The 16795-nt window shown below is 46.7% G+C and overlaps 1 protein-coding gene across 1 annotated transcript; it reads left to right on the forward strand.

Moving 5' to 3' along the window:
• Window positions 1-635, forward strand: LOC122621528. Its single transcript, XM_043799426.1, has 2 exons — window positions 1-147; window positions 218-635. Exons 1-2 carry the CDS (start codon window positions 81-83, stop codon window positions 490-492), a joined length of 342 nt encoding a protein of 113 aa, XP_043655361.1. The 5' UTR covers window positions 1-80; the 3' UTR covers window positions 493-635.
• Window positions 636-16795: the final 16160 nt, after the last annotated feature.

Consider the following 16795-nt stretch of genomic DNA (forward strand, 5'->3'; position numbering starts at 1 on the left):
AGCAGGCCAAAAGTTTATTGCACAGCAGCTGGGAACCCTAGAAAAATAGATTTTTACTTAACCTACAGAGCGTTATCTACATGTGTGTACCTATATTTTGTATTCCACAAGCTGTCGAACAAAATAAGAGTGACACAAGTGCAGCCAGTACGCGAGATCCGCACTCGGAATACCCATTTAGTGACCATGACCTCTAATCCGTGCATTTTCTGTTTAGATGAGCAGCGCCATCCGCACCACATATCCTGCGGTCATTCCTTTTGCGCGGCGTGCTTCAGGAAGTATTTGGAGCTGGGTCGGGACTCACGATGTCCCCTCTGCAGACGCGATTTCAGGGCGGACATCCAGCCACCTCCGCCCAGGGATTCTGCAGAGGAGCTCGAGTCCTTGCCCGCCACCGAGATGGACACGCTGGTGCTGACTCTTTCGGAACAGGAGTGCTGGTTCTTTGAGCAGCTCTACCGCGAAGTACAATTGACAAGCAGGCGCTAGACTAGATTGTATCTCGTAACGAACGCTTTGTGATATTTGTTGTCTTCATATATTTCTATATATACTTATGTGTCATAGTCAAACATTTGTGTCCGATCTTCCTGGGAGTGCGCTTCGCAGAAGGCGGATGATTGCTGGTGAATGCCGCACATTTGTAAAAGTTTTCCCATAATCAAATAAAAGATTGATACAGATTAATAATAGCTGGTAGCCGTGTGCTAAAGCAACTAAAAGAAACCCCTAAAAAACTATGTCGAGCATGGCTAAGTCAAGTGCTTAGCCTGGCCAAAAGCACAGCCATGTCTGACTATCGCCAACTGAGCCTTTTCAGCGACTGCTCATCCATCTGCGAGGCTGCATTGGTGAGGCTGCCTCATCGATCAGCATTTGTATCTGCTGGTGCAGGCGCAACTTAATTAGACGCTTAGACTGGCTAATTGCCGCGCAGTCGGGCTGATAAATTGATAAGCCCGGCCACAGATGACCAGCTAACGATGGCCATTAGCCGAAGTGACAGCCGCAGTTGCGCCGGTTGCGGCAGCCAAACGGGCGGCTGAAAAATGGTGCAAAAATGTTTATTAAATGTCCGTGCCTGACCGGCGGTCAGTGGAGCGGGCCTAGCCCAAGTCCGAGAAACTCCAACTCCAAAAACTGCTGGCTGCATTTGTTTGTTTGCCGTTGTCTTTTTGGGCGCTTTATCGCACGAATCATTTCTGGCTGGCCGTTTTGACAGCGTTTTGAGTCAACAACATGGCGCATGCAGCAGATACAAATCTAGGCGGCACATTATGCAACGACGGCCCGGCGATCGTGCAAATGCTAAGAGCCAAAAACTATCTCATGGATTTGCGCAATTTGTCATCCTGGCATCGGACTCGGAATCTGCATCTGCATCTGAATCGGAATCGAAACAGAAATCGAAATCAGGGACAAGAGCCAAGGGGATATACATACGATTTTTGCCTGGGAGTGCGTGTGTGCGGGCGTGGCCGGCAAACAGTTTTATTGATAAGACTTGCCAGGCGGCTTCGATATTGCATTTAGTTGGCCAATTATTAATGCCCCTTGTCGCCGGGCTGCGTGTAATTTGTGGCAGTTGTTCGGTCTGCTGAGCTGCTGAACTGCACTAGCTGAAATGCGATACACTGCGGCGATTGCTCATTTATGAATGTCCGACGATGGCCGCGATGTGCGATCGTCAATCTTCGAACTTAGCCACGCTTACATGTGATTTAACAAGCTAACAAGCTCTGGCTCTGGCTGTGGCTTATCGCCGATTAGCAGCTTTCGATAGGACAGCACAGCATGGCAGTGGCCAGATTGGTTTTGGCCATACTCTAGGATAGGGTTCATTGCACGAGTGGTTGGATTTCAACAGATCAACGCAGCCGCATGCAGCAGGCAACGTGCCACATTTGCAGCATTTTTGTTATCGCAAGTCATTTGTCAAATTGCTAAACTGACATTAAAGCCGCCTTTCCTGTGGGCTGATAAACCAATTTGACATTTTCAGCCGCTTGCGATGATCGATGGCTGCGCGAGATTCCCTCGATCCACCCAATTCCTGCCAACTGGGAGTGCAGGCTGGCTGGTGACATTTTTGCGCCAATTTCGGTCGCTGGGCCATCAGTTAAGAGTTAAGAGAGCCAACCAGCCAGTCAACCAGCCAAACAGGCAAACAGCCAAACAGCCATCAGACCTCAAGACCCTCAATTCGCATTTTTCGCTTTCAGTTTTTGCGGGCGAAAAGCGTCGTTTTTGTTTCGGGGGGGCTTTGTTTTGTTTGGAGTTTGCCGTTTGCATGCGTGGGAGTTGCACGAATTGTGTAGTTAAATAATGCTCCATGTTTGTCCTGCACGAGACCCGCGAAACACACAAAACGAAACGAAACCAAACCAAGTCAAACAAAACGTGTGCACTTGGAGAAATGGTTTAGTTTGCTATGCGTAAACGATAGATTAACAATAAAAATGTGCAAACTTTTTACAGCGTAATATACTTTATAATACATTTTTAAGTTGGTTTTAATATTTTCAAATTGATACTGAACTGTTCAAAGCTCATATAAATATTCGTAAAATTAATTGATTAAAAAACCTCCTTAAGCTATCAATTTATAGTATCTTCGTAACGCTCTTAACTTGGGAGGCACCTCTTTTTCACATTTCCGTTCAATCAGTTTAGATAATACACCCGTTTTATGTTGGCCAGCTATTAAATCTGATGTTTAAGTTTTTTTTTAGAGTGCCGACAAACAAGCGAAACGAAACTGGTTGGCCGAGAGCGCGGAAGCGCTGCTCAAATGGCAACTGGAGCAGCGTTTTGGGTGGCCGGACGGATCGGGATCGGGATCGGGATTGGGATTGGGTCCAAGACTGGGGTCTCGAGACCCCGGGTCCCCGGATCCCCGCGTCGACTAGCCCAGTCTGGAGTGGGATTCCTACACCACATAGTAGTACCTGGCAGCCGTGCCGGCCTTGCATTTGATGTCGATGTTGCTGCCGCCGCTTTGCCGCTTTGTTTAATTGATAGACGACGATGACTGCGACGACCCACGCGGCGGCGTAGCTGCGGATCCGCGGATCTGCGGATCTGCTGCGGATTTGGCTTCCAGGCCAGGAGGAGCGAAACCGGCGGCACGCGATGTCTTGACTGCTGCGCTCTTTGGCGGCCAACCGCCGGTGGCAGGCAGCCCATCGAACTCAAACTGTGCGCATGCCGCATGAGCATGCAACAGAATGCGACGTTGCGACGTTGCGGCGTTGACAGATTGATGCCCCCTAACTCAGTTAAGGCCCCCGCTTCATTATTCAAATTACTTGTGTGTTTGTGCGGAATTTATCAAAGTCCTCCCGCAGCCACAGATGTTGCTTGCTTGCTTGCTAAATTAAAAGAAAACGAATAGGAAATAAACGAAAATAGACTAGGGGAAAAAGCAGGCTAAGGTTAGCATGTGGGTACCCGTTGTATGTGGCGTGTGTTCGCGTGGGCGTCAAATGCTGTTTTCCCCTGCTGCTCGAAATAAAACTATTTGCAGGTCAGTTAAGATAGGTCCAGCCGTGTCCCTGTCCAACTTTCCTTTTGGCTAAGGGCAGCTAGCGCAGCATTAAGTGGGACACCAAATGTATCTGTAACTGCAACTTCAACTTCCATTTCGACTGTGACTGTGACTATGACTGTGACTCGACTGGGTGCGGCATAAATTCTCATAAATCTATGGCCCGAAAATCAGGCAAATGTGGTGTACATATGTAGATAGGTATATATACACATGCTGGCTGGAGTAATTAAAGCAGTTTAACATGTCTGTGAGTTTGGCCAGTTTTCGGAGCTGTCACAACATCAACAAGCCTTCATTCATGCATGCTCTGCGCCTGCCACCAGCCAGCCAGTTAGCAGTTAGCAGAGGTCCGTCATTCAGTCAGTTTGGCAGTCTGTCAGTCCGTCAGTCAGTCAGTGAGGCAGTGAGGCAGTCATTCAGTCAGCCAAAAACTTGCCATAAATCAACTCATTTGAAATGCATCAAAGGCAGCAATCAGAAACAGAAACAGAAACAGTAACAGTTACAGACACAGAAACTGCCCAAAAGAAAAACGCAGTCAGTTGCACAAATATTTTTACACGTACCACCGATTTCCAATTGAAATCGAACATTCAACGGAAAGTGACAATGCGCGGGCGGGGCAACAAAAAAAACCAAAAACCAAAAAAAAATAAAAAATAGTAAGTAAAAATAGCAAGAGACCAAGAAAACACGGCTCAACTGTCTTGGCCCAAGCGTGTTGCACAATGTGTGAAAACAGGATCAGAGTCCTGCCTAAACATTTGTCAACCCAGCGGCGCTTATATAATCAACAATGCAGATTTTCGATTTTATTTCACTGTTTTTTTTTATTTTACCAATTAAACAGTTTGTCTGCTAGCCGGCAACAAGCATCAATCAAACGGTTTTTGCTTTTGGTTTTCGTATTGGTTTTGGTTTTGGTTTTGGCCAGACGACTACTCTGGCTACTCTGACTACTGTGACTACTGTTGGTTGGCATCGCCCTCGGAATGCAGATTGTCTGTCGGTTGGCTTATGACAGGCAACTGGCCATTTGGGGCGTGGCCATTATTAGCATCGCCGGCCAGTGCTTAATTGATTCGGTTGTTGGCCATGTTAATTGACAGCACGCACGGATGTAACATTGCGATACGATAGTCGTCGACACAGGCTGACACAGGCCCAGTTAGTTGGCCAGTCAGTCAGTTGTCAGTCAGCTGACCAGGCCAGGCCAGGCCAGGCAGCCAAAGAGTGCTCCATGGGATGGCGATGGCTTTGGCCTATACGATGGCTTGTGTTACAATGGCAAACTTGGTGAATTTCACTTATCAAGAGGGCCACTTAACAATTAACGGCCCCTGCACGAGCTATAAATATATATAAATGTCAGGACGTCGTCTGGGAGCCCTGGGATTCGTGAGTGGCCTGACCCACATGCAATTGGCAACTGGCAACTGCCAGCAATTTGCCACCTAAGCGAGAATTATGATCGCCAGCATTTTGCGGGCCAGATAAGGCGGCACAACTAATGTCACTGCCTGACTTCGAATTGGAATAGGACTACGAATACGAATCTGAATTCGACTCCGTAGCTGTAGCTGAATCGCGGAAACTTCTCACCAGGCTCACTACGGCTGCACACAAAAGTCAACAGCCAGCAGAGCGGTTTCGTTATAATTTCTATTATTTTCCCTTTTGGCATAATTGCAGACAATTTACTTAACGATCAATAGCGTCAAACGGCAGGCAGGCAGCCTGGCTGGCAGGCAGCGAGCCGACAACAGACATCGGGAAATTTATTAGCTCCCGCAGCTTCAGCCGCAGCTTCAGCATCAGCTATAGCTTGGAATCTTGGCCATGTGTTGGCCTTTTGGCAACACACACATCTATACCTATACCTATGCATACGTATATATGTATACCCAATCTAAACCATATGAGAGCCAAGCGTGAGAGCCAAGCGCTCTTCGTGCCCGGTTTTCTATCCTTGAGCCTCGGCTAATGCGACTGGCATTTTTCTCTTGGCTTTGTGTGCTTTCTGTTTGCCATAAAACATTTATTTAAAATGGAGCAGCGGCGTTTCTCCACCGCCAGGCCATGGGCCATGATGTTTGGGCCAACAGATGAACGCTGTTCATATTTTAATTACGCGGCTTTATCACGTCATTGCAGGGTGGCTGCTCCACTTACGGGCCATTCTGAAGGCCCAGCGGATGAAAAGCGAAAAGCGATTAATCTCCGATTTATGGCACCGATACGGAAGTCCACTTGTGGGGTATTTGAATTTATATGGACTCCGAAGACCAACAGATTCTGCATTCGATTCATATTCATAGCTTGCTTATCGACTTTTCGTCTTTTCGACTTTTGATTTAGGTATGCGCATATTTGATGACTCTCTAATTGGCTAATGAGGACATTTAACAAGCCAAACGCTTTCGGCACTTGACCCATAAAGTTTTATTATTTTCCATTTTGGCCAAAAATAAATGCAAACGTTTCCATTATTGATTGCTGATTTGGGGTAATTAACATACGACCCCTGACCACAATTGTGTGTCTATTTCTGTCGGCAATCAGCCAACAAAAAAGCCAAGGTGGAAACCCCCTGTTAACCCGGTGCTTCAAGTCCTCGTAATTCGGCCTAATCTGGCCCGTAGAGATAGCCATACTATGGCCAGGCGTTGATTGACGATAATGTTGTCTAAATGCACATTTAACAAAGAGAGAAAAAGTGTGGCTGGTTATAAGTTATAGGTATTTACCTGTCAATGGCCACAAAGTGTGAGAACAGAGCTGGCTTTCCATAATGCCCACAACATAACGCACAACATTTCGGTATCGTAACGAATGAGCAATAAATTTCTAAATTTTCGCCAATAAACAAACGTAATGATCATGTTGAAGATGCTGATCGCTTCGGTTTGCCTCTCTGCTGGACACCCACTGCCCCGGCTGATTATGTTCGTCTGGCCAATGTCTGTATAGGATGGGATGATGGGTTGATGGGATACACATCGGAATGGCTAAAGGGGATTGAGGCGTATTTGGGGGTTTTTGGGGTTCCTCAGCTCTTTGGAAGGAAATCACCGACGATCATCGGCGATCGGCGATCGGTGGTCGGTGGTCGGCGAAATGTTGTTTATGTGCTGCTGATTATGAGCGGGCGTCGCTGATGGTCGCCGGGGTCTTTGTTTCTGTGTTTTTGATGTTTCAACAACGTCGAACTACGGGGTCAACGCGGCAACTCGGCAACTCGGCAACTCGGCAACGCGGCAACGACGCATCGTAAATCATTCATAGAGGGAGCAGTTGGTTATCCCGACTCGGTGCTATGGGCTACGGGCTATGGACTATGGGCCCCCCTAACCTCCGGGGGAAATTTGTTGCTGTGCCTGCTCACAACAAATTGATTTTAGTCACGATACTGTCAATTAGCTGGCCATGGGTCAGCCAGCTAGGTGTTGAAGCCTCCTGACCCGGCCATCTCAGTCATCTCAGCCATCTCCGCCATCTGTGCCCCACCACCACGGAAATTGGGGAGATCCTCCTCCATCGTTTAGGCGCGATTAAGGCCCCAAAGTTATTGTTATAGTTGCCCGCAGTTGTTATAGGCTGCCAGCTACTTTATTAAATCAAACTCCGCACATGATTATTATCACGTGAGCCGGGAATGACCATGGAACCTGGTTTATGGCCACAATTTGCCGGCCTTTCGCCTCGTCGCGTTCTCGGTCGCGATCTAATTGAGTGATTTCTGGAATGCCAAATGGGAAAATAAGGAAAGCCTAATTAACTTTTTAGCCCATGGTATGTTTATTTGCTTAGTGCTATCCACGCTGGGGGCGAATCGCTGGCATAGCTGCGCGATAATTAAAGACTCCAACGAATAGTCCCAGTCCCAAGTACTAGTCGCAATCGCAGTTGCAGTTGGAGTTGCGGTTGCAGTCCAAATCCGATCTCCTTTTTGGGGGCAGGCGTACCTGTTAGGAGATACTTTGAACCTGTTGTACAGTTAGAGTTACAATTTGCAACGGCCCAAGCGAGACGGAGTCGGTGCTGTTGTATCGATGGCGATGCACTTGAAAATCGTGATTTCACCTTTTGTACCAAACTACCAAACTACCAAAAGAGCCAGCCAGCCAGCAGCAAAAGCAACAAGAGCAACAACTGCAGCCACACAAAGGCTTCTAAATGGCAAAGTAAACTGATTTACAATCAAAGGCAACGAAGCGCGCAAAGAGCTGCAATGAAGTCTCGGTTTGAGCCGGGCTCAGATTCAGGCTCAGTTCGATTCGCTGGCCAAGAGTCCTCGGAGTCGCAGTTGCAGTGCAGTACCGTTGCCATCAGCAGTGCAGAATCAATTGAAGTAATTACGAAATGAAGGCACGAACTAATAAACTTGGTCGTCCCCGGTCGGCAGCCTTAACAAGCTCAAATGCTGGGCCTAATCCCCTGAAAGCCACCTTCTGCAATCGCAGGAGGCAAAAGCCAATGCCTTTTTTTTTTTTAGCTTTTTTTTGGCTTTTTGCAGACGACGCCACCGCGCCCAAAACTCGCAGTCAAACTCTCAATTTACAGTTAGTTTAAATTAATTAAACGAAATGCACTTAATTAGAAGACAATTCCGATTCCGATTCCGAATCCCCATTCCGGCAATGGCAATGCCAAATCGCTCTCATCGACCGTTGGCCGCGGCAAGTGCATGACTTTTGCTGTGCTGCCTAACCCCGAAATCCGAAATCCAAAAGCCAAAATCCGAAAATCGAAATCAGGCCAAAACCCAAACGAACCGAACCGAACTGAACTGAAATCTTGGCTACAACGGACAGCTACAAATTTGCGAGGGCTTCGCTCTCGGACAGGCGCAATCGATCGCACGTCAGAAACTGGGGCCAGGCATCCGCAGAAATATGGCTTTTCATTTAAGCCGGGTCAAGACGCCCCAAACGCAGACCCCTCCCCGAATGAAAATGAAAATGAAAACTGAATCAAAAGTAAGCAGAAAACAAAAATAATCAAATTTCATGCACGGACAGGCGCGGCACAGCGAAGTTTTATTTACCCTTTACGTTGTAATATTTTTAAATGATGCCATTATTTAAATGGCTTCATTTAGACGGCGATTGCAAGTATTTTTGAGCTATTTATAAAATTGCTTACAACAATATCTATCACTTGAAACGTTTATCTGCACAACCTAAGTGCTAACCTCTAATTAAGTTTAATGTTGGGGGATGAATTTGGTAATATATCTCGTAATCACTTTCTTTAAACCATATAAGTGCAAAAGTTATGGTACTCCTTTAAAGAGCATCAAATGGATTGGAAGGGCAGCTTATGGGAGGGCATCGGGCATTGGGAGCGACAGAGGTCCAGATTTGGTGGCGGGGCTGGCATCAGTCAATTTGTTTGCCCGATTTCTGTTTCTATTATTACCCTTTGTGCCAGTTGCCGTTGTTGTCGGTTGTTGGTTGTCTGTTGTCCGTTGTCTGTTGTCCGTTGTCTGTAGTCTGCCGAGTTTGGCGATGAGTCGCCCTAATCGAGCCGCAGAGATCAAAAACGAGAAAGAAAACGTGGCCGGAGATGCGCCACACCCGCATCGCGCTCCACACTGCGGATCGTACGAATGGAAATTAAATCTATTGTCTGTGCATTGGGTCAAGTGCTGGCTGAGACGTTGGCCGAGATGCCGGGCTTTATGGCTTCATGGACGGGGCGCGTGCTCGAAGCTTGGCCATTTTCACACCGATTTTTATGGGGGGTCTTAAGCGTAAACAGTTTGCCCAAAACGGTATATTAAGGAATAGAATTCAAAGCAAAATATTATGTCTATCGCAGATGGGGTTTCATTTCATCCTCAATCGTTAGTCTTTGGTGCAATCTGTAATATTGGCTCGTTGTCAAACACTTTTGCTCCAGCCTTGCCCTTAATTTAATCAGTAATTGAACCGAACTCAACCCCAAAAATACGATTATAATTTGCTCCATCTAATGCCGGTTCGAGTTGGTCATCAAGTCGGAAAGCCGCAGTAAAATCCCCCAGCGAAATGAGACTCTCGCCCTTGCCAACGCCCACCGAAATGGGTGAAAGCCGATCGAAAACGTGCACCGATTTTGACACTGGGTAATGGGTAATAGTGGACCCTCGCATTTGGATTTGGGATTTCGGATTTTGGGATTGGGATTGGGATTGGGACTGCAGTCAGTCAGTCAGTTTTCCTTGTGCTCTCTGCTCTCGAAAACGGCGCCCCGAAAATCGTTTTCAATTAAAGTCGCAACCGAATGGAGCAAAACGTGCTGGCGATCAAATTAAATGCGCTAAAAATTTTTTGATTATTTGTACAGTTGTTGTTGAGTTAGAAGGAAAGTCGCGCGGAGTAATCAACCCCATCATCACCTTTTGTGGCTTTTTACTCCGTGTGCCAGCGCGGTAAGTAGGTTGTGTTGACCGGTGGCCAGTGGCTCGTGGTCAGTGGCCAGTGAAGCTAGCGAATTCAGCAAATCCTCCATGGCAAGCGGTCAATCTGACCCACAGAGTGCCGCACATCCAGTCGCAAGTCCCAAGTCGCAAGTCCCAAGTGTTGACTGCATTTGGCCGCGAGACTCGACTTCAAGTTGCATGCCACACGAGATGAAAGCCAGCCGAGCGAGTGCCAAAGTAATTAGTCTGATGGCGAATAATTTGGGCAGGCTTGCGGTTCCGCATTGGCCGTTTATTAGGCCTACGATAGACCCCCAATGGAGCCCCCCAAAAACCATTCAGCTATTCAGTTACTCAGCCGAGAAATGCCAAACGAAACGAAGAGATCTAAAAATGCACTTCAAACTGCCCCATCATGCGGCCGCCGCGCCATCAAAGCAACTATCTGGGTACGCGTAATAATAAATATGCCGAAAATAAATCTAACAAAATGTTATAGCGATGCGATGCGATGCGATGCGATGTCGACGCCATCAATCAGCTGGCAAGGCCACAGGCGTTTTACAGTTTCACCAAATGAAATCGGCTATAAATAGGCGCAGAGTCAAGTGAATGAGCCACAAAATGAGCGCCCAAGAGAATCAATATGGTATATTTGTGGCAAAAGGAAACCCTCGAAGTTTGGTTGCCCTTTCTTCATTTACTATTTGTTATTACCCATCATGGCCAAGTTAATAAGTATACCCGAATGTGTGTAAGCCAGAGAGACCCCCCTGGCAGAGTGTTTTCCTCGCTGTCCGTAGTTGTCGGAATTGTTATTTACAATTAAATTTGTTGTCGGCATTTCGGCCGGGGCCGAACCTTGATTGCCACACCAGGCCAAGATGGATGAACGATCTGATGCCATCCCAACCCATATTCCATACCCATATTCCAACCCAGTGGAAGCTGAAGTTGAAGTTGAAGTAATTAAAAGCAAAGCACAGAGCAAGCACGAGCCGGGAACTGCAAAACTTTAATTGAACACCTCAAAATGATGCGCACGTAACGCAGCTTAACGACTCCAATGAGGCCGTAAAAACAATGCCAATACCCCATGTCCTCGCGATGTTGGCCAAATGAGGGCAGAGATGCTGGCCAACAGAGAGAGAGAGAGACGGCCAAGAGATGCGGCATGCAATGCCGCCTTAACACGCCCCACATCAAGTGGCCCGAAGTTTGCACAAGAAATTAAACGGGGAGTGGGACCGAAATCAAGTCTCTCCCATGTCCGAGTATCAGTTGTGCATCTACTTGCCCTTAAGTAAAGTAAAGTATCTTGTTGCAACTTCATTTCGTTGCATGGCCCCCAAATATTTTCGCTTCGTTTTCGCCTTTTTCTTTTTTCCCCCACCGAATACCCTGGCAAGGGGTATGTGCAGATTTTTAGATACTTTAACAACCTATATAGGAATATTTTTTAAAACTAAACAATTTCCTAAACTAATTAATTATATTTAACTATTTAATGGTATTTTATTTATTTGTATATATGTATATTATAAATCTAAAATGATTGTAATACTATTGATTACAAGTATATATGCCTATCTCGTTGTGTCAAAATCTGGCATGCAGTTTTCCCCCTTCGGTTTGCAGTGGCAACCACAGCGGCAACAAAAACAACAAGAGCAGCCGCAACAACATGCATGTTGCATATTTCGGCCTGGCCTTGTTGTTGCTGCTGCAGTTGTTGATCCTGCCCCGCCCTGCGCTTCTTTTCGTTGTGGGATCGATGCTCGACTGAAATTATTTTCTCTCCCTCGTGCATGTTTCGTTTTTGGGTTTGTTTTGTTTTTGGGTTTTCTGTGTTTTTTTGGTTTTTTGGTTTTGGGTGTTTTTATGTTCTTATAATGCGACTTATCAGATTTTTGCGAAGCTGACAATGGCCGAAAAGTGGCCAGTGGACCGAGCATCGGGCATCGGGCAGCAGGATCCCCATCTCCATCTCCAACTCCAACTCCTTCTCCATTTCCAGCCGATGGCAATGGCCGTGAAGGTGAGTGACAGGGGGAGGCTTTTGCGGTTTTAATGCGTGCGCTGCTGCTGCTGCTTGTTGTATTAAATTTTATTTTCTTTTTGTTTTTTAAGGGCGCCCCTCTCTCGGCCACGCGACTGGATATTTAATACGGTTTTATTTTCTTGTTTTTTCTTTACCTTTCGTTTCGATTTTGTTTCGCGATGATTTTCAATAAAATTAAATTGAAAATAAAAATAAAATTAAGTTTTATGTTATTATTATTTTGACGCTGCCTCGGCGAAATTGTGGCCCACGAAGGCAGATTGTGGTCCCGCGATAAGCGAACAAAAATGCATTCAACGCAGGGATTTCGATCTTAATGGCCCACGTGGTTGTACATACATACATACATGCGTATTGGGATGGGAATTTATTTTATGTCTTTATTGGCATTAGCATAAGATATTCACTTTTATTGTTCGTTGTTATTTTATTGCTCCGATTCTTATGTTGCCTTAATTGCAAGTCAGTTGAAGTTATTTACATGTCTCTGTATAGAGCAGCGCTTGAATAACATTTAAGTTGGGAACTTAAATAATACTTGATAGCTAAAATTGATTTCCAAATAACATAGTTTTCCCACCGAGAATTCCCGACCCCTGTTTCTATTACAGATCTCGCGATCTTCCGCAAACCCGTTGGCTTATTTTGTTGTTTCGGTGTTTTGCGCTTGTCAAATATTTGCAAATCGCTTTGACATCTGGTTCGACAACTTGTTATCGTCCGCGGACTGCCCGACTCGACTTGGCCCGACTTAGCCCGGCTCACACATATTTCGTTTTTAATAAATTGTACCACAATTTGATATGGCCACGCCCCGCCCGCACCCCACAAAGCCCCCCCCTTCGGTGGCCACCCATTTGCGAGTCCAGAGTCGTTGGGTCCCCACTTCGCTGCGGCCACAAGTGGCCACAGCTGTCAGGCAGAAAATGGCATAAAGTCTTTGATTAGGCGTGGAAAAATATTGTCCGAAAGCATTTTAATCGTTTTGATTAAAAGCCACCACGCCTAATTAGTTGGAAACTGTCTGCAATTGGTTTATGTGTGTGTATGAATTGAATTAACCGAACCGGTTCGTCCGTGCAGATGGAAAACCTTTTCGTCAATTGTTGGCCAGCCAATTTAGCAAATAATTCATAGGAACACAAATCGCGATAGGCCCTGCCATTGTGGCTGCGATTGCGGCGGCTGCAGTTGTGACTTGCGGACTGCCACAAATTGTTGGCCAATTGTTGTGCTGGGCAAAAACAAATACGAGCTCTAAATGCTTTTTGCTTCGACGCGACACGCCCATTGTTTGTAAATAACTTTTCGTTGTGCATTTTGTTCTAATTAATTTTTTCATCTGTTCGGTTTCGTTTTTGGCTTTGTTATGGTTTTTATTATGCCCGTGCACACTCAACACATTTGGCGATAAGCATCGATCGAACCATTTGCTCGGTTCAGCTCAACCAGCGAGCAGGCGATCGAACGACATTGGCAAATATGGACGATTAGCAACAGGGTTGACATAGTAAAACACAATAAAATCAGAAAAACTAAGACCCGGCTGGAACACGTGCTCAATCTCCACGGGAAACGGAGGCGGGTGACTTGAGGGATCGGCTCAATCAAGACGGGGCCCCTTCTCATCAACTTGTGCGGCGACCCTCGCACCTGGTCGCAGCATAATGTGCACAAAAACGTGCCACTACACCCATGACTTGCCATGCAGCAGCCGCAGCAGCAGCAGCAGCCGTACTGCAGCAACAACAAATGCATTTTAATTGAAAATGTTGATTGAACTCAAGTTCGTTGCCTAAGTCTTTCGTTTGGGCTGACTGCCCGCCTCCCCGCCACCTCGACTGCCCACCTGTTGTTTTACAGCGTGACACCAGACTGTTGTAGTAATTAATAACGGCGCACAACAACAACAAATTATGTTTTTAATAACTGTAAATTTGTAGTTGTAAAAATTTACGATTTAATTGCCGGACGCTTTTGAATTTATTACGGGTGCTAAGTTGGACTAAGTCTGCGCTAACATTTCACGCTTTATATGTTATGTGTATGAGTTTGCGTGGTCCCGATTGTGATTGGCATTTTGGCCTTTAACCTAAGTCAGCGGAGATCGACGACTACTCTGAACTAGACCTTGTCATCGTCGTCCAAGAGTCGCCGACTTTGACATTGACGTTTTTGCGAAGCGGAGCCAAGCCATGATCGCCGATGCTGCCGGCTAACTGCACTTGGCCAATGCCAAAAAAAACAAAAAACAACAAAAAAATTGAAAATCATAGAAGCAAACTGCCAAGCCGCTTAGCATTTAGACGATCGTGGTCTTCATCGCTGCTGAGCTGCTGCGCTGCTGCTTTTTGTTTAGCTACAATTACTTATTTAATCATAATTTCGTTCGCGTTTCAACAATCATCAATCATCAAAGCCGGCAGAGAGCTGTGTGCGACTGGGCCAACTGTCAGCCTGACAGATTGCCAGCTAGTTTGGCCCACAGATCCCGGTCTCGGGCTTGAGTTCGGGCTCGGGATCTGGAATGCAGCTATGCGGTCTGCCCCAGCTGTTTAGTGCAAAAAGTGGCATCAGCCGCAGAATGCCACAATTATCTAGTCAGCAGTCAGTCAGTCAGTCAGTCAGTCAAACGGGCTAGTTGAACTTGCCGTTTGCCATATTGCCATATTGACGTTGCCGTTGCCGTGGCTCTTGCAGCGATCGCGCGAATCAATCGATCACGTTTTGAGACCAGCACTTGCCGCAATCAACTCGTTGGTACCCTGTAAGCTGCGCCCGAGCTTGCCGTTACCAAGAGCCACCAAGATGCCATGATACCCTTTCGCCTTAGTCAAGGAAGCTGGAAACTGAAGCGCGCAACTGAATGAACTTTCCAAACGGGCAGCAGCAGCAGCAGCACTCGCGTTTCGCTGAAATCGCAGTAAAGTTGCAGCGGCTGCGGCAGATGGATTGATTGATTGCCTGAAACAGTTAGCAGACATTGTCTGGCTGGCTTATTGCTATTTATGATCTTGATCTATGGATCGAGGGCAAAAGCACATGCGGCGCTGTTGAGCAGCCAGTGCACATGTTGATAATCAGCACGGAGGCTGATAATGATGCTGTGGCTCAAACTGTGGCACAAACTGTGGCTCAAACTGTGGCTCTAGCTGGGAGCTGGCCTTGATTGGTAGTGGCTTCTTGCAAGGCTATGAAGTTGCCCCCATGTTCCTGCGGCACTTACCGCCTCGTTTCTGATTGAAAACATTTTCCCCAAATTGTTGCACAGAAAAACCTTTAAGGGTATACTATACCAGCTTGTTCCAGGTTAAAGACCTGTTGGTGTTAAGTGCACGATAATCGATTCGATTCGAGACGATTCGATTCGATTCGTTGCGAGTCCGGTCCGATGATGTTGGCGTTAAACGGCCAGAGCGCCAAATCGCCTATTTATGACCGCCGCGGCCTGGCCAGGAAATCATACATTTGCATGTGCCAAATGGAAAGTATCTATTAGACGGCACCGAACGGCGAGATATATGGATATAAAAAACTCTGGGGGGACATTAAACGGCATTGCATCACCAAGGGGACTGACCACAAAACCAATTGCCAAGGGAGCAAAACGTCTACTAAAAAACGGTCTCAGCTGGTTAACACATTTTGCAGCTTTTACAGCGTTTTAATTACGGCAAATAGAAAAAGAATTCTGCTTTGGATTTCGGTATGTGTATATCGGCAATCAATAAAAACTCAATACAAACCGCCAGACAAACGCACACGAGCTACAACGGTTATCATTACGGTCTCAGATTTGTGGTTGTATTTTATGAGATGAGGTTGCACCTAGTTTTTAGCTTTTTGCAAGCTAATTAGCCGCATGTCACTAGGTGGCGATTGCAGTTCGCGCCTTAAATGCCGAATGAGTGTCCATGCCGATCCGTAGGAAAGTCTATTTGCCGCCATAGCTGCACTCACTATACTTCCCCTTTCTAGACTGGAATGCCCGGTTCCGTTCAGGCCATTAAACGCAAACTGCCTGGCCAACACTTGCAATCGAGCTGGCCATTATCCTCATTGCGCTTTATGGCCCCAAACAATGCGCTAATGATTTATTTAAAGCACATTAACATAGGTATCGGTATCGGAATCCGGAGTTCGGCATTCGGCATTCAGCATTCAGCAACTCGGCCACCGAAAAGCAGGCGGTGTAGAGTCATCCCGAATTGCCCACTGGGTCGGCTGGGTGGGCGTCATCGCTGGGATTTGGGATTTTGGGGCCGCACCCCAGCTTCGTAGTCCGCATGGCATTGGCAGTGACCCAGCACCACAGCACCGCAGCAGCAGTGAACCACCGCTGCTGCACCACTGGCACCACTAGCACCACTGCGTACTTCCCGTATCACAAGCTGCGTATCTGCGCCGCGGGCGCAAAACGAAATCGACATTTAATGCGCTACCACACAATTGCCAATGGTGGGGGAGGTGGTCGGTGGGTTGGTGGGCGGTTAGTGGGGGAGTGGGAAAGTGAGTGGGGAAGGGGGAGGGAGCGGCCGTTTCCGTTTGAGTTGCGGTTACCATGATATCGCATATTTCAATCAATTTGCTTATTATTGTCGTTGCTCTCGGGGCATTCCCGTTAGTATAATAGACCATAAAGGTGCGCTTGAGATCGACACACAAAACACAAGATGGTAAAAATGAAGACAAGGAAACACAGCAACAACATTTTCACCACAATATATAAGACAGGTCGAATCTTTACATTCGGCACATACCCTTGAAGAAGGTA

This window comes from Drosophila teissieri, chromosome 3R, assembly GCF_016746235.2.
Source record: "Drosophila teissieri strain GT53w chromosome 3R, Prin_Dtei_1.1, whole genome shotgun sequence".
In the NCBI taxonomy this organism is placed as follows: domain Eukaryota; kingdom Metazoa; phylum Arthropoda; class Insecta; order Diptera; family Drosophilidae; genus Drosophila; species Drosophila teissieri.

Excerpts from the sequence above, each read along its gene's own strand:
- LOC122621528 (XM_043799426.1), top strand. The coding sequence starts at position 81 with ATGTGTGTACCTATATTTTGTATTCCACAAGCTGTCGAACAAAATAAG. Across the intron at positions 148-217 it reads GAGTGACACAAGTGCAGCCA|ATGAGCAGCGCCATCCGCAC; the intron begins GTACGCGAGATC and ends TTTTCTGTTTAG.